At 41.8% G+C, this 23499-nt stretch overlaps 1 protein-coding gene across 4 annotated transcripts; it reads left to right on the top strand.

Annotated features, from left to right (window-relative positions):
- Positions 1 to 497: 497 nt before the first annotated feature.
- Positions 498 to 23333, top strand: LOC137789480 (disintegrin and metalloproteinase domain-containing protein 11-like). Of its 4 annotated transcripts, XM_068583118.1 has the most exons (27): positions 498 to 822; positions 1080 to 1231; positions 3341 to 3417; positions 3916 to 3982; positions 8995 to 9077; positions 9710 to 9767; positions 11345 to 11420; positions 12165 to 12286; positions 13165 to 13263; positions 13433 to 13504; positions 14185 to 14351; positions 14473 to 14557; positions 14682 to 14772; positions 15458 to 15509; positions 15748 to 15847; positions 15982 to 16053; positions 16420 to 16512; positions 16643 to 16723; positions 16804 to 16854; positions 16932 to 16995; positions 17129 to 17234; positions 17355 to 17474; positions 17995 to 18163; positions 18267 to 18378; positions 18767 to 18857; positions 20366 to 20383; positions 21252 to 21344. In XM_068583118.1, the coding sequence occupies exons 1-27, from the start codon at positions 765 to 767 to the stop codon at positions 21259 to 21261; spliced, it is 2346 nt and encodes a 781-aa protein (XP_068439219.1). In that variant the 5' UTR covers positions 498 to 764; the 3' UTR covers positions 21262 to 21344. The 4 variants fall into 4 exon arrangements, with proteins under 4 accessions (XP_068439219.1, XP_068439222.1, XP_068439220.1 ...); XM_068583121.1 differs by lacking the exon at positions 18767 to 18857 and having other exon boundaries at positions 11357 to 11420; positions 21252 to 23333; XM_068583119.1 differs by lacking the exon at positions 18767 to 18857 and having other exon boundaries at positions 21252 to 23333.
- Positions 23334 to 23499: the final 166 nt, after the last annotated feature.

The raw sequence follows: 23499 nt of genomic DNA, 5'->3' as shown, positions 1-23499 counted from the left end.
TTAGAAGAACAATTCTATATTTAAAATGGTATTCAGTGATAATTATGAGTTAAACAGTCATAAACTAAGATGCTTCATCAGGACTGGTTTGATCCAGACCTCCGATCTTTAGTGAGACATATACGTCACCAGGTTCACTGGTGAGAAAATAAATATCACTTTAATCCCAAAAAAATACACAATATATTTCTGATTAGCTTTGCTTTATTGCTTTCTTTATATAAAGAGGTGTGGGAAAGCCTTTCACATGCGTAATTGTGTTACATGTGTGTAAACATCTCATTTGAAATAATGAACATGATCCTATTTCTGACAGAAATGTCATGTAATTATTCATACTGTATTATGTTAAACCTACTATCGGGAGTTACCCGGAGCTGAGTTTATGGCCGAGGAGTGAGGGTGTGCCGTCAAACCCCACGTGCCCCTCGTTTCCCGGTCCACTGCTCCGCTGCTCTGCGCGCAGCCTCATTGCTTCAATCAAGCGGTGTATCGTGAGGCCGACGGAGGAGTGCGTGGACGTGTGGACGTGTGATAACGCTGACACCGACACGCACCATGCTGCTGGAGCCGAGCAGCGGAGCCTCGGCAGGGGGCTTTTAAACTCGCCGCAGGCGGACAGGGATTGAGAAATGCGGGCGCCACGTGCACAGGAACCCCGCTGCTCTGCGCGTCTTCACCGTCAACAACAGTCCTGCCGCGGCTCCGCTCGGTTCATCTAACGGCGCTGCACCGAGGAACATCCCCGGGACTATGTGAGCATCATGCACGCTGTGAGATGCCTGCTGTTCGCTGCAGTGTGTGCACGGTGCGCCGTGACAGGTGAGACGCCCCGAGCCTTTTTTTTTTCTCTCTCTCTCTCTCATGTTATTGATTTAGTTTATCCCATGCATCCGGGTCAAATACGGAATAATGTGTTTTCTGTCAGCTATTGCATCCACTCAACCGATGCAACAAGGACCGCGCTGTTGTTGCATCGCACGCGGCTCGCCATCAGCTGTTGAATTCTGCAGAAATGAGACATTTAACCTCACATTCAGACCCATGTACTCTCACTTTGACTCACGCTGCCTCTGCAGGTCTGAGGGAGCGGGTCCGTCTGGAAGGGAGGCTGCCGCCTGCGGAAGAGGTCGTTCAGCCCAAGCGGCTCCTGCAACAGATTAACTCTCAAGAGGAGCTCTTTCACAGCCGACTAAACACTCGAGTCAAAAACTACACAGCCGAAGCGCAGGTGAGTTTTGTCTGCGCATGTATGAAGCTATTAAACCCCTTTATTGGCTCTGTTCTAAAAAAGTTGTTGTTGGGATTAAATTGTGATCAATCTTGTTTTCATCAAACATGGCTGAGTTAAACAAAACGAGGTGAGGAAGAGTGATATTCAACTGACCCTCTTTGGGAATTCTCCCAGCAGTGAAACTTAAATTACTTTGATTATTTTTCTTTAAAGAGACACACTGACGATTTAGTATAGCCACACAACAACTTGTACTGAACAGGTTCTGTATGCACACCCACTCCGATGACCTTCAATTATAACAACGAATATCTTGGGAGATTTCAAGTGGGGGAAAAGTAGTGCATAATGCATTGATGGATATAAGAGTTGAAACGGAGGAACAGAGAGATGGATAAATATTGTTGTGTAATCTAAATCTCTTGTAACCTTCACTGCACTCTGTCACGACCTGATTCTTCCGTGTTTGTCCTCTCTTTTGAGGTCATGTGTCAGTCACCTCTATGACACCCCCCACATGACACCCAGCTTGCCCGGGGCCATAACGGGGCGTAAAAAAAACCTCAGCCCATCACGTCCTCCTCTGACGGCCTCCTCCTTTTCAGTCCATTAGATTATATTTCACACCTGGAGCTGTCCTCTCTCGTTACCTTCACCATAAACACTGCCTGTCGGTAAGCTGCAGGCCTGTCAGTGGATATGACACAGGTCTGACCTTCAGCTACCCTCTGTGGGCAGCGTGCCATCTTGAGACCTCGCTTCTCTGAGACGACAAGGTGGTCTCCTTGATGTTTATGCAGAAGTCTGAATGCTGAAACAATTAGTGAGCCGGTGCACAGAGCGGAGCATTTAGCAAAGGAACTACATATTTCCATCAGAGCTTAAAGTAGAGTAAGTATTGGATGTCCATTTGTCAGGTTTACAGAAACTGACTGAATGCTTATGATGCTCTGTCTCCTTGATATGTTGATGGTAAACTAATTACAATTAAGTGCACACTCTCAATTAAGAACATAAAAAGGCTGCCAAAAAAAATGAATGGAGGTTAAAATTCTAAGGGGGTGAGGGGATGGGAGTGTTTGTTCAAACTAAGATTAAGGTAAAACTTAGTCCATGTTTTAGGCTTTAAAATGTCAACAATTAAAGTAACTATATGTTGTCTGACATCGTATTTGTGTCTATAGACTATTCAATCCTGTATCTTGAGCTGATATACTGCATGGTTTGCCAATATTTTTATGCTTTATTGGTAAAATAGAATACGGTAAGCAACTGATGCAGCTTTTCTTATCTCTGCTCAAAGGCACCATTGTGGCCTTTTTATTGTCTTGTATATGGACCCAGCAGAGGTTTAGATTGATACTAAGTGGTTTGCAGAGAGTGCATGGCAATACTAATGAGACCTGCCTTTCGGCTCGGCCAGTAAGTAGTGATGGGAGCCACCACAGTGCTCTGTGGAAAAGGCTCAAGGTTAGACAGAGCTGATGAGTCCCGATACCCAGTTTTATCTTAAAGAGCCTCGGGGATGGACGAAGCTGTCTCATCTTCAGGGAGAGGTTCCCAATATAGGTCGTCCCATTCTTATATCCATCATTGTTGCTTTGGTTAAGTTATTTCATATTAAACATCCAACAATCTTTTTTCCCCCTCCACTTTTTGTTTATCATATTATATATAGTTAGATGTATACTTTATTCATCCCTATGGGGAAATGTCACATTTGTGTCACTTATGTCTTTCCTGAAAACATAAAATACCTGACGAATTAGTGAGTTATTTGTTTGAGTCAGTGTCCAGGACCAACACCATGCAGAGATATGAACATGCGGGGGTTATTGATATAAGGGTAAGCTTTAGACATATACAGTAGTTATTTCTACATATTTTCTGTCCATTACTGTAAGTCTTTGTGTTTTTTTTTCTCTATTATACTCACTACTTTCCCCCCAGTCGACAACTCCTTGAGACATAAACTAGGAACCGATGCACATAACAGACAGACACAATCAATCGGATACGGTTCTAGGTTTTGTTGCTACTTACTTCGGTATCTCAGTCATTTTAATCAAATGTATATCTCACTTTTCCCAACGTTTCGTCCCTCAGCCCGTCCATCTGGCCCAGAGCAGCTTCTTGGTCGAGGCCTTTGGCTCGTCCTTCATCCTTGACCTGGAACTCAACCAGTAAGTCACCACATGTCTGCAAAGCATTCACACATCTGCACCAAAGAGGCACCAAACTACAGTTTGTTGATAACAGTCACCGACATGTACGTACTGATATGCACACACGTACTACCTTTCTTCCTCCACCCGTCTTACCCGCCCACCTACAGTCTGTACTGTAAGTCCTGTGTGTTGGCATTGAACGGACTGGCTGCAGGCAAAATGTATACCTCCCCTCCCGCTCTTCTTATACCACACACTTTGCTATAATGGACTGTGTTTATGTAATACTTTTCACTGGCTTTCTAAACACTTAGAAAAAAATCAATCCTCACACATTTGTTTTTACTTATAAATCAGCCGTTTTCTAGTCTGACCAGTAATGGCTGTCTAAAATAATGACCAATAATGTGTACCAGCAGTCACACAGGGCTGCAATCTTGCTTATTCAAACAATTATTGAATTCAGGAGGAAAGCGTGAGAGTGATTATTACTTTTTCTTCTTTTCTTTCCAGCAATCTGCTATCTACAGACTATGTGGAACGTCACTATGATGAGAACGGGCGGCTGTCGCAGAATATGGTACGTCGCTTATACAATCTTATAGAAATTGTTTGACCTCTTGGGAAATGTGCATGTTTGCTTTCTTGCCGAAAGTTGGAGGAGAAGATGGTTACCACTCTTTACAATAAATCTGTGTATAGTAAATGTGATGCTAACGCTAACAGGTTAGCTTGGCTTAACATAAAGACTAGAAATGGGGAAAATGCTAGCCTGGTTATGTCCTAATGGAACAAAATATTCATTAATGAACTACAACACATTGTATTGCTTGATTTGATAATGTTGTACCTTTGGGACTGAGCCAGGCTAGCTGTTCCAGTAGTTGTGCTAAGATAAGCTAACCAGCTGCTGGCTGTGGCGTCATGTTTCACATTCAAACATGAGAGTGGTATACATTTTTGCGTACAACTCTAAAAAAAAATAAAAAAAAAAGATAAGCGTATTTCCCCAAATGCCAAACTATTCTTTCAATAAACCTTTGAGAAATGTTTGCATCCTCTTTTCTATCACAATTCAATAGACTACTTTATAGAAATTGATTGTGTGCATATGCATACAACAGGGTAGCTTTTATGTTCAGTGTGTACTCGGACATGTTTCCAATGGGTGAATCAATAACCAATAGCAGCAATGCTTTGTCTTTCAAATTCATTGAAATGGGAAATGTTTTTGAACGTATAGGCTCATGTAAATTGCGATGATGTTCTGCTTCAGCTGACTTTTGGCTCGTGTGTTTTGCTGCATGTTCTCGTTTCTTCCACCAATCAATCCACACATCATTCTGAATCTTTTGCGTCCAGTAACAGCTGTCTGGCTGCTGATGGACTGACGATTGAATTCTTGATGTCGTCCCCTATGTAGTGCCTGGTGAATTGGAGCAAGCGGTCCTGTAATAGTGTTATAATCCAGTATGTTTACGAGACTCCAGAACATCTGGCAGAGACGGTCTCTTCCTCTCTGTATCCTCTGCTTTATTTTAGTCTCTGTCCCTCCTTTCCATCCCTTTCTCATTATCTCTTTCTCTCTTTTACTCTCTTTGTCTCTGCGAACGACCACCTGACCAATCAGTACATAGTTGCCATGGGTACCAGCAGTCCGCAGCAGCAGCAACTATTGTGTCGTGCCGTGAGGAGAATTTAAATCACGTCCATTTCCAGAATGAAGGAAACCTTGCAAACCCACTTACAACCAGCGGTGTAATATTGATCAATTATTGAGTTTATTTGCAGAAGTAAAAATCAAATAAATATGGATAAATGTGTACAGGGGGTGGAAAAATATGTATTTCATTCTCTCTCCAACAATATAATTTAATATTATATTATGCAGATTATGTAAGAACTAAATTATAAAACATAAATGTGGATACATGTTTTGTAAAACGTAAGTGAAGACTCTCTTTGAGAAAAAGAAACCCATAAATTGGTAAGATGTTTGAGTCCCGGGGCATCTTTTTTTTTTTTCTCAAGACAGATCAAGAGTTGTTCGAGCCTGATTGATAAATCTGCCTAAGGGGGAAAGTAATTTAATACAATATCTATATTAGATAGTTTGTCTACCAGAGGACAGACAATTGTATTTTTCATAAAGCGGCCTACTCAGCAAACTGTATCTTGTCATTACGATGAAAAATAATTATTGAAAAATGTTTTTAACCTAATTTACAATTAATGATAATGGTGTTGGACATTTTAAGACGTATGATGTTAACGATACGTCCTTTTGCCTCTGAAAATAACAAAGTAGGATTTAAAAATTAAAAAAAACACGGGGTACATGTTCTGTAGATGTGTTGAATGGTTAATTATTAGTATCCCATTGTTGGGATGAATGTTTGTTTCTGTTTGACTAAGATGATGCACATTTATGACCATAAAGTGGTTGGTAGATGTCAGTTGACATTACATACTACATTATATTTGTTTGTCTGAGCTCCTTCATGAACTAAACATGTAAAGACTTCCAAACACCTTCGTGCATCTATGGATGCTACAATACTTTTTACACAAGAAATGCACAAATTGCTTACATGGACAATTCATCCTCTGCATGTTAGACTGAGAACCCGGTTTATACAGCCCCTCCCCCCCCCTCCATGAACACCCTCTTCATCTTGATTAATTTAGTTTTATTGACCATAAATTGATTGTCACTTTTTTTTATTGGTCCCTCCTGGATGTACGCTGCTGCATCGAGCTGGTGACCGCCTTGTCGGGATTGAATCTCAATGACACACGACTAAAAGAGGAATTGAATTAGTGACGAGGATGTGCTGGAATCAATCTGGAGCTGTTGTATACATGTTTCATTGTGCCGCTGAATACTGCTGCTTCAACATTTTTTTTTTAGTATTTCCTGACATTTCTGTTTGGTTTGAGTGCTCTTCGAGCACCAACAAACTCTTTTTGAGGCCGTCTAAGATTCGTCCTTGTTGTTTTTGTTGTATCTCGACCTCCTTTCACTTGACATTAGCTCCTATTGTTTCGTTCCCTTTCTGCCGGTCCTCTTTACTCAACAATGCTGAGTCAAAGTCCAGACAAGTAAACTCCTGCTTTTCTAATTCACTTAGTTTCTAATGTCACATTTGATCCTTGTCTCTCCGGTACGTAACTGTTTATCTGCCTCTATTTGTGCGTGCAGGCAGTTTCTATTTCATTCTTGTCGTCAATTACTTCTAATGGAGTGTCCCGCTTACCTGTCCCTGTCCTCCAAACATAGGTGCTGTTTCATGTTCAATCCATCTCTTCTTATTCAACACGGTCTCTTTACGTGTGTGAGTGGCCATTTATTGAAGTACATTTATCTTGCTGAAAAGTACACTCATAGTCGGTGTGTCTGCTTTGTTAGACAATTTGATTTCCTCCATTTAGCCTTGTAATCCTACCTTTTTATTTATTTATTCTCTTGCCCTGGACTAAGTGCTGTGGGCTGTCTCACTATTCAGTATGAATGATTAAATTCCTTATCTCCCTCAACAGATTAACTGGCATTGAATCTAAATAAGCTCTTTGAAAAATACTGGATTATGATGTTTAGCTAATTGTCAGACTCTGGTTCTATAGCTATTGATCAGTGAAATAATAAAGTCATGTAAATTGTATATGTCAAAGAGGATATTGTGTATGACCTCTACATCCTAAAACAAATCAGAGGAATTGTGATACATTTCTGACCAACAATTACAGTAGGGTGTTGTAGTGACTTTGAGAGCATTTCGATGCTTACCTTTGTATTGATTACATCCCCGAAGAATGAAGCATTCGCTCACCACTCCCTAAGTGGGGGCCTCATCCCTTAGTTTTGTCACGTGGAACTGGTGTAAAATCAATTAAAGCCTTTTAAGGTTTGCAATTTTTAACAACTTCCTCACTGTAATCAGATCAGTAAAACACCAAAACAGACAAAATGCATTAACACTGCCCGCCCCCAAATGTAATAAAAACCATACCAGCGTTGTTTGTCCTCTGAGATGGAGGACGTCATGTTTGACAGACACCAATTAATTTAAAGCTGGCGCTGGACTCCTGGTGAGGGATGAAGAGGCCTCTCGTTTGAGCTTGAAGCAGATCCCAGCTAAAATGTTAAAATCCTCCTCCCTGTGAACGCAGTACAGTCGATCGCAGGGGAAGTCTTAATGATCATAATTTTGTGAGGTCGTACCTGATTGGAAAGGACATCCAGGAGATATTTTCAGGTTTAAGTTGCAGCTCAGAGTAAAGGTTGGCCAAGCATAAAGAGCAGCACATCCACGTTGCCTCTTTTATTTTTGGTGTATCAGTCGTGTCCGACAGCAGCAGGCTCAGGTGGCAGATATTACTTATTGGGCTTCATTACTAACACCTGAAACTTAAGCTCTCTTACACACGCACACGATACGAACTGAGACGCATTACTGTAATCTCCATCCATTTATATGAAGCCAGTTGGATTATAAAAAATCCTCTCCAGTATATTTCTGTCTTTTTAATTTTCTAAACAACTTATGCTAGCTCACACATTTAAAACATGCAGGTGCTGCTTGACTGACGGTGACAAGTCTCCTCTCCGATTGTTGTAATCTGATCATTCCTGTACTGTGAGAGGCAGCGTGGAAACACTATATTCAAAACATGGTCATCCAGTCGGATCCTTTCACAGGATTTTTGAAGAAGCGGGTGAAGCGAGGTGAAGCGAGGTGTACAGTTAACACCCTGCAGCGGTGCTGCCAAACTGAAAGTAAAGTTTGTCATTTTATTGTTTAAGGGCTTTCTACAGATTTTGCAGGTCAAGGAACATAATGAAAGAACTGAAACCAGCTTTTGGCTGCAGAATAGTTGCAAAATTACAGTTGATCTGCACATGTGATTTAGCATTATGCTTTTGTGACTTAAAAACATCTTACCATTTCTAAAAAAAACCCACACATCATAGTCGGGTTTCTGTATCAGCGAGAGGCTGTCGTCCCCCGATGTTTAGTGTCAAGTCGGTAACAATTTACACACACTGTGACCTTCAGATGCGACTGTGACATTCTTTGATTTTGTCCTGCAGGAAACTCAAATTGCTGCCATTTATTGCCAAATTAAATTCAAACAATGAGTTTTATTACTCACAATTTAATAGTCGATTCATGGACACAGCTCACTTACTTATGACAAGCTGTGTCCGTTGAATGAAAAGAGCTCATGCTCACACTTGACTCTACATTGAAACCAGAGTCCATTGCTAAGTTTCTCCCATTTGACCTCTGCCATCACAATTTAGTTACACACACACACACACACACACACACACACACACAGCTTTTCCTCAGTGAAACTCAACTCAGGTGCAGCCTCTGTAGGTGTAGGTTTTCTCAGACGCTAAGTTGACAGTAGTCACTGATACCCTTCAGTCGATCCCATCAGGTTGACAGTAAATACCTGCTCATTTTTCTATTAAGTGTCCGGGGGATCAGGAGTGTTGGTTTAATTTTCTGTAATGTGACGTGAGCGCGTTACTAAATGATGGGAGGGTTCAGGCTCTCACTGTCATTCATGCTTTGTTTTCAGGGGGGCGAGCACTGCTACTACCACGGGCGTGTGCGAGGGCTGCCGGGCTCCTGGGCGGCTCTGTCCACCTGCCACGGCCTCCGGTGAGTCCAATCCTGTGTCACTCAACCTGAACTCTAGTCTCAATCAGGACGCCAAGTTTTTTGTTTTTTAAGTGGTTCAAAACACATTTGGATAAAACACATTAGACGGCTCATTAAGCATAATCAAGTAGATAATCCAATTTCTTTTTTCTTTTTTTTAAGTACAAAATTACCCGCTTAGAAAATCTGTGAATAGTTCGACATTTTGATCAGTGAGCCCATTTGCTTGTCACGCCCGTACGTACATATGTAGCCTCTTAGCTTAGACTAAACAGGCAAACAGTTAGCATTGTCCCAACAAAATCCATCTACCAGCACATGTGAATCTCACCAATTAACACAGTTTGTTTAATCTGTACAAGAAGCCAAGAAAAAGTCTATATCGCCACATAAAATGGAGAATTGTTGTTTTTACGCATTACACAAATGAAAAGAGTTAATTGTTGCGCCATTCCGCGGACGTGTTACTTAAGTATAGCACAAAAATGGCTGTTTCCAGTCTTTTCGCTAAGCAAAGCGAACCAGCTGTAGCATCATGTGGTATCAATACAGTCAGCTGACTCACTTCAATAGAGCAAACAAGCACATTTCCTGACAAAATGGAACATGGCCCTTTGTTTGGTGTTTTTTAGGGGGATGTTTTCTGATGGAAACTTTTCCTACGGGATTGAACCTGTTGGCAGTGGAGAGGTGAGTCAGGACTTTCGGAAGGACAAACCTACCAATGAGTGTCAACTAGACAAAGTAATAGTAAATACACACGCACATTCCATTTCATGACATCAAACTGAAGCAGCAACAAGGTTGTATCTCCCAAAACTGGCATCAATCGTTCAAACTCAACAAAATAATGGTGAAAAGTCTCTCACGGTCTTAAGTTCTCTCTCCGGTGTCCGTGACCTACTGTCAGTCCAGACAGTGTTACTCTATCTCTGAGCTGCTGTATGGAAAGTATTGCGTTGACACACAATCCACCACCATTGAAACCCATCTCCTATCTCATATCTGAGGGTGACATCATCATCTGACAAAGATACCGGGGGAGAAGACACCTTTTAGATCTTTGAGAAAATACTCTGATTTGATTGTGGAATAGAAGAAGAAATAGAAGTAAAACCGAGTGATCGGAGGGAGTGAGGAGAAAGTGGTTAGAGTGGAAGAGAGTGAGCATATTTTTCCCATTAAGGCCCACAGTAATCGAAGTACAGCTCTATTACATAGACTGGAGAGATGGATCAATAGCCTCCCAGCTCATTTTTAAAACCCCTCCCTCCTCTGGCTCTCTCCTCGGCTCTCTATCTCATATGGCTTATTTTCATAAAGTATTTATCCCGAGCTCAAGTGTACCACAGTGTCCAGCAGTGTTATTGCCATTATGCCAGCCTAGTGATTGATTAATTATGCATCGGAGCACTTTCCTTTCTGTTGAACCATCTGCACTACAGAGGACTCTGCAGTGCTTTCTCACACAGAGAAGCCGGGGACATAAGTTTAGGATGAGAAGAAGTCATTTCAATGCTTGCATGATGATATAACCATTATATGTTCAGGTCTACATATCCATGCTCATTCACAGAGAATAGTTCTGCATTTTTACTTCTTAAAACCTGGTACACCTTTTAAAAGCCAATGTCAGATTTTCTCCTGACCTGATCTTCAATATGCTGCTGTCTGATATTAGGCTTTTTGGCTTGAGGTGATTTTTTTCACTTCTCATTTCCTATTCCGGAAATGATCCACCACCAAAAATAACCAAAAGTTTTTTTGTTTTTTTTTCATGAAAAGGGACCGCAGAAAAAAATATATACAAAAAGGATTTTGACTATACTAATCCTTGAGTTGTTTTTCCTAAACTTTCTTTCTGGGAAGCCAACCATTTCATTCCCTTGATTAAGTAAACCAGACATTGTAAAGAGATACACACAACTTTGTTTTATGCACTTATTATTGTAAACACATATGCATGACAAATGCTTTAGAAATGAGACCAAATGAATGCATTCAGGCAATATTATCATTTATTCGGTGACCCATTTTCATATCTGGAATTCTCTTTCCGGCATTCAAATCTTCAGAAATTAGAAAGATGCAAAAAAGATTCAGGGAATTATAGTTGCCTCAAGTTGCGATGAGTCATTATTTAAAAAAGAGCAGCTCAGGAAATAAGTTTGAAGATAAAAACTCCTTTTTACTGTAAACTCTGAATGTCAAAAAGTTAAACAATTTCTCTCTCTCTCTCCCTTACGCTGTTTGCTATGCTTTTTGAGGACGCCCTTCAGGAGCAGAATGAGCACATTGTGTACCGTATGCCAGACATTGACCTCTTCACACCTCCCTGTCCAGGTAGGCCCACAGTACACCTGCACACTGAGACTCCTCACAGTGACTTTTCCCTGAAACCAAAAGTATTTCAGTCCCTCCTGAGGCAGTGATAAAGGTTTGGTGGAAACAATCCCTGTGTGGTCCGCCCTTTGATTCCTAATCCTCAGTGACACTATACCTACTGCGCAAATCCAGCCATAATACAAATTATAGACTCATGACATCTCACACTGTCTTCATTCTGATCCAACTTGGTTGTTAAAAGATTACATTTGATGGAGCCTGGCAGGATGCAGCTTGTTAATAATAAGCCCAGAGGTGGCTTGCCAAGACTTGTTTGACGCGTCCAGCCTTGTCCTTGACATGACATGGCGTGGCTCTAATACGATCAAGTCGGCTTTTTGGTTCTGTCTTTGTCTCACACACACACACAAGCACACACACTGCACTGTACAGCGTCCTCCTCAGGTTGTCTAGCTGCCCTCCTCGCCCTTGCACTAAATGTCTCATTTGACTCCCCCCTCTCCCCCGTCCTGTTACCCAACCCCTACCATTCCTCTCTCTCCCTTCTTTCCCCTCTCTCTCTCTCCCTTCTCTTTGGGCAGTTATACTCTCTCCCTTCCTCCTCTCTCCTCCGTCGGCTGTGCGATATTGATTTTTCCTGCAGATCAGTGGACTAAAATACATGCTTACATCCATCTGTGGACTGATTGCTGACCAGCCACTTTTACCCTCACTTGTTCTGTGCATGCATGTGTTTCCCAGGGTGCTCCCCAAACAGCACCGCGCCCGAGGGGCAGACGGATGGCGAGCTGAAGGATGGCGACAACTGGTCTGAAGAGGAGAAGCCTGTCTTTACAGAACGCCTGAGGCGCTCAAAAAGACAAGTTAGTTTTCATGAGTCTCTTTCTTACAAGACACATCGATGTACGCAGACTGACGGCCCGCCAAGGAACATGTCGCGTCATTTACAGAAAGTGTCACCACGAGGGAAAACATCAGAGTTGAGATATGCAAACCTAATTCATATGTTACGGAGACGTCTGTCAGACGATGACAAATGTCCACACCGATGCCGATAGCTTGTCTCAAAATCATGCTAATAAGTAAGAAAAGAGGGAGAGAGAGGTGTCGTGCATCTGAAGGAGATTTATCAAATCTCCGAATATTGCACAACTGATACCTATTGATTAATTGTTCAGTCTTCGCCCCTGCTGCATCCATTTTCACCCAAGAATTCTGTCTTAAGTTTCACAACATGTGGATTTAAAGAAGGACAGTTGTTGGGATGTTTTTTCGGCACGTCACTAAATCTGACAAGAGCATTGCTTCAACAGCACGGCGGACTGTTGAATAATACCCGGCTGTTTATTCGTCTCTTATTTAGAAATGAATATTCAATGTGAACAAGAAAAATATGTAAAGTTTTCACAGGCTTTAAAACACGTTTTCTTTCTCGTGACACTCCTGAAGTCATTGGAGACAGAAGCTGCCAATGATGTTTCCAGACACAGAGCTGCTGATTGTTCTCAAAGTTGTGTTTCCCTCTCAAGGACAAACGCTAGAGTTTCACGAGCATTAGCGCGTGTGTGTGTGTGTGTGTGCTCCGTGTCCTTTGAGTAACGGTTTCACCTGCTGGGTTTGTGTGTGTGTGTGTGTGTGTGTGTGCGCATTGTGTGCATGTGTGTCTCTTCGTCCTGTGTGAAGGTGAGTATGACAGCGCACTCAAAAGTTTGCCTGTGTGGATTTCGTTTGCCTCCTCCAGGTGCGGCGAGGCCAGCGCATCATCAAGCGCGTCGTCCAGCGCACCGTCCAGACCGAGACCAAGTACATCGAGCTGATGGTCGTCAACGACCACGAGCTGGTAGGCGCGGAGCTTTTTTGTTTTCCTTATCTCTGTAAGTGCTGCGTGGAGGCATTAATAAGAAGTGAGCGTGACTTTCATTAAAGTAAGGATTTTAATCTGCTGATAAGACTTTATAATCAGCGCAGAGAGATGATGAAAGGCTGCAACGTTCCTCTCCTCTCGTTAGTTTGTGCAGCTTCGCCGGTCGTCCACTCAGACGAAGAACTTTGCCAAAGCGGTGGTGAACATGGCCGACGCGGTGAGTCCAAATACTGTTGAGGAGTTGACTATGTAACTTTATTTTTTTAATCCACAGTGAATCTATTGTAGGAGTCTCTTGAGCTTACTCAAGGCCGTCTCCTACAGAGGAAACTTTCAAGAGTGGGAGAGCTGCCGTCACGCAGCCAACGTGATGCTTTACTGTCTGTTTTTTTTTATTTTTAACCATCTTTTAAATGTCAAATATTTTCAGAAAAATATGCAGGAATGTGCTGTGTCTTCCAGCACGGGAAACCCTTTCACTGACAAAAGCAGTGATGCTGGTGTCCATGGCAACAAACTGCTGCCTTCTCCCACTCGCATGTCTAAAGATGAGATGGATGCAACCGTCTCCATTATCTGCAATATTAAAATATTTATCTATTATATTTACCCTCTTAACCCCTTTTGAATCAGATTTTTTTTCCACGGCCGAGAAACATTTGTTTATTAGTTTGCATTTTGTCCCTAAATTTATTTTTCATTTCACGGCGGTTTCAGACTGCTGATGACGATAATGTTCACTTTCACACATGTTTATTCTTTAATGTAATTATAAGTCATTGTTCTTTCATTTCTAATGTGTCATCAGTTTTTGCTTAAGTTGTTTTGAAAGACGATGGCAAATAACTGTCGAGAGAGACATTTTCTGGATCTGTTTTTCCCTTTGGATGTTTCCAGATCTACAAGGAGCAGCTCAACACTCGCATCGTCCTGGTGGCCATGGAAACCTGGTCTTCTGAAAACAGGGTGTCCGTGGGCGATGACGCCTTGCTCACCTTGCGCGACTTCATGAAGTACCGGAAGGAGAGCATCAAGGAACGCTGCGACGCCGTCCACCTCTTCTCGTGAGTTAGATTTCCTGCTCCTTCTTCTTTGTCTTGTATTTCTGTCTTCTACTTTTGTCTTTTCTGTCTTCTTCTTCTTCGTCTTCTTCGTCTTCCTCCTGTCTCTCTGTCTTCCCCACAGTGGCAGGACGTTCATGAGCAGCCGCAGTGAGGCCGCCTACATCGGGGGCATCTGCTCAGTTACCAGGGGTGGAGGCATCAACGAGGTGAGACTTGAGTCCCTTACTCCGATTAGATTAGAGGGATTAGCAACACATTACTGTGTTTTATCCAATGAACTACATGAAGCTAGATATTTACACATGGCATTACCTGGATTTCTGCCTTCAGTTTGGCAGCGTGGGCCCCATGGCCATCACATTGAGCCAAAGTCTGGGCCAGAACATTGGTATGCTGAGGAACAAAGAGCGACTGGCTGCAGGTGAGACTGACGCACAATGCAGATATAAGTTGAGCTCCGGCACGAGGAGTCATGAGTCATGGGAAACCAAACCTCTCTTGACATGATTCAGAAACACAGAGACTTAAAAATCACCAGACACAGGAACAGCTTCTTTCCACTGGCCGTCACTCTGATGAACAATTAATCAGACACCTTCATCTGCACCACTCTGACCGCTCTCTTGTCTTTGATGCCTTTTTAAATATTCATGAGCAATGTGCAACCGGAGTCAAATTCCATGTATGTGTACACACATGGCCAATAAAGCTGAGTTTGATTCTGTTAAAAAGGCAACTTGCCAAACTGATTTGTTTCTAGATGAAGGTCTCCGCCATACATTCCTTATATCTGTATTTGACCGGTTGGCTCCCATCAAATTCAAATTTAATTGTCGTTCATATCTAAAAAAATCTGTCTTTTACAAAATGCCCTGACCAAACTCAAATAGGGCAAAGCCTTAATAAAGCACCCATTTGACTTTCCACTGAGAATGTCCTGAATGTATCACATTAATCTCAGAGGAGGAAAACTCCTCTGCTGTACGAACAGCTCCCTCTAGTGGTGAGATCACAGAGATGCTAGAAAAATGTTTATTGTGTGCTGTCGTCATCTGTGTTGACAACAGAAATGTTGTGTGTGTGTGTGTGTGTGTGTGTGTGTCCAGGAGACTGCAGGTGTCCAGACCCGTGGCTGGGCTGTATCATGGAGGACACCGGGTACGCACTTTTAAGTTTAGAATAAATTAATCGGTGACCTGTAGCACATTAATAAGCAATACCTAAAAAATAAAAAGTCTGTGGAAACAAAGAATCAAATATTTAATTTGTTTCAGTAAAAGTATGATTTTTATATTTATCTGTGTGAACAGTATTTTGCTTGACTTCTTAAGGCTTTAGTGATGTAACAGATGTTTCCAACAAATGACAGTAAGAGACTCTTTCATTTTTATTTTAGTTACTACCTGCCCAGGAAGTTCTCTCGCTGCAGTATAGATGAGTACCTGCGATTCCTCCAACTGGGAGGAGGCAGCTGTCTCTTCAACAAGCCCAGCAAGGTGAGACATGGTCGGTCATAATCTTAGATTTTTCTTAGCAAAGTTAAGTTGGTCTAAATGTATTTTCATTGTCCGTTCTGGTGATATGCCTTGTTTTACTCTATATTTACCCTGCATATGTTTTCCACCTGTAGTTGTTAGACCCATCGGAGTGTGGGAACGGATTTGTGGAGCTGGGAGAAGAATGTGACTGTGGATCACTCGTGGTGAGCACATTTGAATCAACTACTTTCATATTGCTTGTCTTAAACACAGAGGATGAGGGCTGCTTTCAGCCGGAAACCTATTTGGCCAAGCTCATACCCACAGTATCGATTTGTCACATCTTTTTAGAATCTGTCCAGAAGATTTCAGTTTAAATTGAGCTGCAGGTATGACCTTTATCTGTCTGTGTATCCTGGAGAAGAGCCTCCAGTTTAAATACATTTCATTTTAAATGTTTCAAAGGAAATTCTTCTCTCTCTTCAGACAGCTAAACCGAGGACACTATTTGGCTTACGACCCCTCTGTATTTCCAGTGTAGTCAGTTCAAAGGACCTTACAGATGTGCTATAAACATCTCTGACCCACAGGAGTGTGCACGGAATGGAGCCAACTGCTGCAAGAAGTGCACCCTTACCCACAATGCCATGTGCAGCAACGGGCTCTGCTGCAGGGACTGCAGGGTGAGCTGCTTTAATACAGCACTTTAACTGGAGGTTGTTGCTATTTCTTAAGGTTGTGATGGACTATTTATACTGCCACCTGCTCACTTCCTCCCCCCCTCACGTCTTCTTCTCTGGGTGTTTGTGACAGTACGAGTTGAGAGGGGTGACGTGCCGTGAAGCTGTTAACGACTGCGACAGCCCCGAGACCTGCATGGGAGACTCCAGCCAGGTAATATACGTGCTTATAGAGTCAAGCGTCTGAAACCCAGCGTTACGATGAACAGACAGATGATCTTATTTCTCCTGCAGTGTCCTCATAACGTCCACAAGCTGGATGGCTACATGTGTGATGCTGGACAGGTAAAGTCATGCAAGTTGCTAAATGTTTGCCACTGCTTCTGTGCTTACGTTTCATAAAACACCTTCTCTTTCCTCAGGGTCGGTGTTATGGAGGTCGCTGTAAGACAAGAAACGGACAGTGCAAGGCGCTGTGGGGCTACAGTAGGTTTGGATTGGATATTGAGCTTTAGTTCGAAATGATGAACATGTCACGGCTCACATTTTGGATCTTTTTATTTTCGGCGAAAGCTTCCGTGGGTTGTCGTACAAGTTAAAGTCTGTTCTCTCGTCTCAGACTCAGCCGACAGGTTCTGCTATGAAAAGCTGAACTCTGAGGGCACGGAGAAAGGAAACTGTGGTCCGGACTCCAGTGGTCAGGGATGGGTGCAGTGCAACAAGCAGTAAGAGAACCGCATGGCTTTGCATTTTGATAGCAAATACTATATTTTGCTTTATAAAATGTCATACATGTTGAGTTTTTGACAATATTTAATAGTTACTTCCTCCCTCGTCTTCATCAGGGACGTCCTGTGCGGTTTACTGCTGTGCACCAATCTGACAGATAGGCCGAGGTTTGGTGAACTTCAGGGGAGGCTCACCAGTCTGACCATCCACCATCAGAACAGATACCTGGACTGCAGGTGAGGCCGATTTTCTTGGGCTGCTTTGTTTGTTTGAACAGACATTTGAAGAAATAAACGATTAGAGTAGGCTGCTTAATAAAACCTGCATTCATTACAGGCAGAAAAGATGACTGAATCTAAATTTGAGGTACTTGTATTTTGCATCCTGAAAACAAAGTGTCCACAAACGCGTCCGTCTTCGGTTGGAAACTTTTATTAAATCAAATGCGCGGCTTCATAACTTCTCTCTTAAAGAGACAGTGCTCATTTTTAAAGGGTCAATAGAATGCTTTCTTCCCTTCACAGTCAGTCAGTATGTGTACAGGTAATTAATGTTCACAAACATTGGAATAGCAGCATATAAATGAACTTCAACACGCATTTCAAGTAAATTATCAGAAATGGACACAATCGTATTAAGTCAGCAACACATATGAAATAACGTATTTCGGGGAGCTCCACTTGCATTATTGTTTCAAGAGAGAGTGACCGTAGAAAACAAATGAGTGATGATTGTATGTGACCATGTGACCTTCAGGGGCGGCCATGCAGTGTTGGATGACGGTCTGGATATGGGCTACGTGGAGGATGGGACGCCATGTGGGCCAAACATGATGTGTTTGGAGCGTCGCTGCCTCCCCGTCACCACCTTCAACCTCAGCACTTGTCCGGGCTCCTCGCCCTCACGCATCTGCTCCCACCACGGGGTGAGTCTGCCGCTGAGTTTTGCCGCTGTAAACACAGGTTCGTGGGTAGTAAACCAGATGTTACTGACACACCCGCCCATGTTTTGTCTTCTTAACTTCGCAGACTTGCAGCAACGAGGTGAAGTGTATCTGCGATACGGACTACACTGGGAAGGACTGTAGTGTGTTCGACCCGATCGTCAGCACCACGCCAGACGGCTCGGAGAAACACAGAGGTGACTACACCGAGCAGTTTGTCTTCACGTTGTCCTTTCAACAGACGGAGCCGATGGTTATTCCTCACTCTAATAGGCTGCTGTGCCGGAAAAATAAATATTTGTCAAGTTCAACTTGTCCTCACAGGATGATTTGAAAGAATATAATGGGGATACGAAAATACAAAATATAGACAAAAATAAAAACCATAAAAGCAAATAAAAAAAAGCTAAATATGAGTCATCATTTTATGTTGGCTGGAAGTGTTTTGGGTGACATTGAACATCACTTTTTCATGCATTACAGTCAACAGAAATACAACATGTAACAATCGTTGGTCATTTTTGGTGCCCCGCCCTCTCACATGCTTTTCCCCCCCCTCACTGGTTGACTCCTTCACTCCAACAGGTCCCAGTGGCACCAATATCATAATAGGTTCGGTTGCTGGTGCAATTCTGGTGGCAGCGATAGTCCTGGGGGGAACTGGCTGGGGATTTAAGTAAGAGCTCTGGCATGTCTCCATCTGTGTGTGCCTGCTGTGTTCCTCTGTCAGCTAACACACATGCCTGCAGCTCGCTGCTGAACGCTCCTCTGCTTGTTGTCTGATCCATACTCTCGACAAGAGAACATGTGGGTTAGTGCTGATGCTCGGGTTAAGGGCGTGCGGTAGGCGGGTTTCCACCTGTGGGTCTTGTGAGAGGAAGAGAGCGTGAATGATCGTACTTACAACCCTCATTAGTCCTTTGTCGTGGCTGGTAAGCTCTTTGATGGCCTTGCCATCGCGGCGTGAGATGACCGGCAGGAGCGTCACCACTTTGCAATATGTATGATATTTATTTAATAAACTACAATCTAAAAGACTTTAAGTGGTCTGTGGAAACAATATTTATATTATATGTAATGAGTTGAATACTGGACAAGTCCTGAAACGGTGAATTGACAGAAATAGATTCATCATTTTTATTTTTTTTATTTATTTTTTTTAAAGCAAAATTGGCTCGCACCTTTAGATGTCTGGATTTCTTGGACAATATATTTTTGGGTCAGCCAGACAAAACAAGACCCCGTGGTGAAGACGTCACCATGGGTCTGGAAACTTTCACAAACATTTTTACTATTAACAAACAGTTTATGGACCCAACGATTTCATGATTTCATGAAGCAAATAATGAGCAGATTAATCTCTAATGAGAATATAACTATTATTTTCACAGTTTCTGGTTCTAGCTCCTCAGATGTTGTTGGTTTTCTCTGTTTTCCCTCATTGGGATTTGAATATCTTTTGGGTTTGGAACAGAATACATTTTGTCCTCTAAACTATTTACTCACTATTTCTGGTTATTTATTAGACTAAATGAATATGAATCATGAATCAAAAACACACAAGTTTAGCTTTAAAGGTTCCCATACTATGTTAGGGGAACTGATTTTACACATTAATCATGAGTCAGTATAGGTTGGGGCTGAAGACACGAGTTACAAGTTTCCAATCTAAATGTATTCATAAAGCACATTTATAAACAAAAACGGCTGACCAGAAATGATGCATAATCAAAATTTAACAAATCATAAAAACAATACAGAGAAGTAAGCATGTCTGACAGTGTCATGAAGTGCAATGCTAAATGAATAGAGTGACAGGTTTCCAACAATCCCTAATAAATAGATTAATAGATTAACACACTTTCCATGTTCCACATCCGCACAACTGAATCTTTTTCTGCTGTTAGTTTTATTCACATTGTTAAATGCTGTTAGCTTTGCTGTGGCATGCCTGCAGGATGCAAAGCAACTAACATGTTAGAATCTACCTGGATAGATGTGTCAGTTGCTTTCTTGACAGCAAACGATAAAAGAAGTTGCAGATGCCTGTTTCTCGCTTTGCTTTGAAGACCTTGAGTACATTGCATGTTTCTTTGCATTCACTCGTATGAAACAGCTGCTGATAATAGTCTTACCTGTTTTCTGTGCTCCCTCCATCTTGTTCCTGCTTCACCGCGGATCCAGAAACATCCGAAGAGGAAGGTACGACCCCGCCTTTCAGTCCTGAATCCCTGTTCATTATTTAACAAAATGGACTGTTTTATAGGAATCCTGTTTCTTTCTCAGCTGAGCGCCTTTAAAGATATTTCTCAGCCCACACGCGTCATTTTTCATCTTTCACACATTTATATTGAATGTTTATTTTGATAGGGACGAGTGTATCAGCTGAACCATTGCCACGCACCACATTGTTCATATAGCTTATGCTAGTTTGCAGTCTTCTTCCATATATGGGCATTTTAAATACACATAAAACATAATGCAACTCCGTAAAAATTCACTAACTTCTAAATTCTAGTTTGTTTCATTATTATTTGTACTGCATGTCCCCTCACTAACATGGCTGCCATTTCTACATATAGCTGCAGCGTCGACTTTGTAATGACTTTCAATAATAAAATTGAACTCCTCTTTTAAGTTTTTGGTTATTATTTTATGATCTATCTGCGTTGATGCTGGAACAATTAGTCAATTAATTAAAAAGTCAATCAACAGAAGATGAGTGAACAGCTATCTTGAGAATTGATTTACTTTCAAAGTCTTTTTTTTTGTCAGGGCTCTAAGAAGTGAGAATGTCCTCGTCTTATAGTAAATTGAACGTCTTTGGGTTTTGAGACAAAAGAAGACATTTTGAAGATGTCAGCTTTTGTTCTAAGAAATGTTTTCTGACTAAGTAATTAATTCAATGAGAGAAAAAATCTCTAATGAAAATATTAACCAAGTCCAATCAGTCTTTTCCACATGTTAATTCATCTTCGCTGTCTTGTCAATTCTATCAGATTCCTCAATGTTTGTCTTCATCTTCCCCTCCTCTTCCTCTCTCCGTACTTCTTTCCTCTTCTCTTTCCAGATCTTCGTGAGTTTGAGTTGTGTATCTTCACTGTCCTGTCTTCCTTCCACGGTGTCCAGTCTGCTCTGAGGAGACGAGGCAAAGACGTCTTCCACTTCTGATCGCTCAAACCTTTTCCGTTTCCTTTTCTGATTTCATTAATGCCGGCGTTTTTCAAACTATTTTTTTGTTTTAACTGCAAATCTGAAAGGCTGTCGTGGGTTGTCTGGTTCCAAATGTTCCCTTTGCTGCCACGCTCATTCTTTATTGACAACATGTGTGTCCAGGACACACAGACACACACACAGCCCTAAACTAAAGTGTGTTTTCTCAACTTTTCAGCTAGATTTCCCTTCCACTGGTTACAGCTAAACTTCTGCCGTATCGACTGTTGTTGTGTTTTACCCCTTAAAGTAATGTCTTGGAAGAAGCTCATGTACTACTTCTAGTCTGTTTTCAAAGGTATTTAACCTCATGGAGAACACAACCACCTCCTCTCAGAGGTGCAATAGAAGTGTATGAATATCACCAAATGGTGAATGTTGAACTCTGATCTGTCTCCATGAGTTATTTTGTGTGTTAGGCCTTCACATTCCACGGGGATAGCCATACTTTCCCTTATGCTGCCGTTCATTATCAAACAGTCGTCCGTCCTAATTCAATGCTTCTACATAATATGCATTAATGTATGAATGTATACTTCAGGCCTGCAAGGAAGCTAGTTGTGTGTCGGTGCCGATGATAGCAAAGCACTTTTTACTTTAGTCACTTGCACATGTAGACAGCAAATGTTTCATCCCGCTGTGTGATATGTAATCTATATTCAACCAATACGCGTATGTATGCTGAACATGGGTGCTGATGTACATAGTGTATCATACGGTTGACTCATTTGGACAGCAGTGACTCACTGCCGCTCTGAATGAAAGCACAAGTCTGGAGAGAGAAAACTCCTCCTGCCTCTCAGCGTAAAACTGCTCATTTTGATGATCTAAGAGATTTGAACCTTCGCAGTTTAGTGACGCTTGCGCTTGTCTGGTTTTCCACAATTGTGGGACTTCGATGCCTTGAGTCACAAAGGAAGACGTGTGAGGGAAATAATGAAATAGTTCTCCGATTTCACTTGATTCTACATTATGTTCATAGATTATGAAATGGCTTCTATGTGCTCAATCTAGCTGCCAAGAAAAAACTAGAAAAAATGAAATACGCTTTATCTAAAAAATGGCATTAGATCGTTTCATTCTGACCAGATCAATAAGCAATAAATATACCTTTCATAAATAATTTCAGAAACATGTTCTCCCATAGGAAATAAAAGTCCTATTCTGCTGCTTTCATGTGCATCACTCAATCCGTCTTTCCCATCTGGACTTCGGAGAATCTTAAATCCGGTTTAGAAGATGTCCTTCTGTGGTAAGCATGTACAACGACTGTTTGAGAAGCTTTGACCCCTGAACACCTTGCATTGAAATGTGTCTCGTATTTAAAATGATTACATTCCCCAGTTCTAATATGCATCTCCTGCGTCCACGCTGAGATCCAATCACCCAAAAAGATCTTTGATGCAATGTGTAAAGGGGGGTATTTGTGTCCAGGTGCCACGAGAGATGATCCAAAATACACTGCCAGTCAACCTACAGTAGCATTATAGGAATATGGTGACATTTACTCTGCCTCTATTAGACACACTAAAACGATTCCTAATGACATTCCTTACCGACTCAAATGAGTGCAGTTAGTGATGGGAATTGATTTTTAAAAACAAAAAGCTCAACCTATTTTGACTTTAAACGGCAGGTGAGTTTAAATGCTAATTGTCTCATAATTTAAAATGTCAGTGGTTATCCCTTTAATCACACTTGAACTATCTTCTCGCCGTATACACGCTGTATGAAACTGTAATACTCAAGGACCGACTTGGCCGACGGCTCAGGTCGCACCGTGTTTACCGCCGCTGGTGGTGATCACACGTTGTTGGATGTTGGCACCATTCACACAGGGAAGACAACGTTGTTTATTCTCACAGGAAGGCAACCGGAATTAGCTCAGTCTAAAATGTAAATACTCATATTATTGTATATTGAAATACCTATTAAAACATATCTGAATAACAGTCACTGTGTGTTCTACTGGAAATGTGTTTGTTGTGTGAATTAACAAACCTTTGCAGGATGTTTGTCTGAATCAGTGTAAAAGCCGGTGATTAAGGGTTAACTTTAACTGTCTTGTAGTGCTCCTTACTTAAGAATCGGGTTGTATTTGTAAA

Source organism: Clinocottus analis, unplaced genomic scaffold, assembly GCF_023055335.1.
Source record: "Clinocottus analis isolate CAN_PGR_092001 unplaced genomic scaffold, fCliAna1.0.p SCAF_19, whole genome shotgun sequence".
NCBI classification, from domain to species: Eukaryota; Metazoa; Chordata; class Actinopteri; order Perciformes; family Cottidae; genus Clinocottus; species Clinocottus analis.
The sequence above is the reverse complement of the archived record's forward strand: the minus strand, read 5'-3'. Positions and strand labels throughout refer to the sequence as shown.

Excerpts from the sequence above, each read along its gene's own strand:
- LOC137789480 (XM_068583117.1), top strand. The coding sequence starts at position 765 with ATGCACGCTGTGAGATGCCTGCTGTTCGCTGCAGTGTGTGCACGGTGC. Across the intron at positions 14,773-15,457 it reads CAAAGAGCGACTGGCTGCAG|GAGACTGCAGGTGTCCAGAC; the intron begins GTGAGACTGACG and ends GTGTGTGTCCAG. Across the intron at positions 15,848-15,981 it reads TCTTCAACAAGCCCAGCAAG|TTGTTAGACCCATCGGAGTG; the intron begins GTGAGACATGGT and ends TTCCACCTGTAG.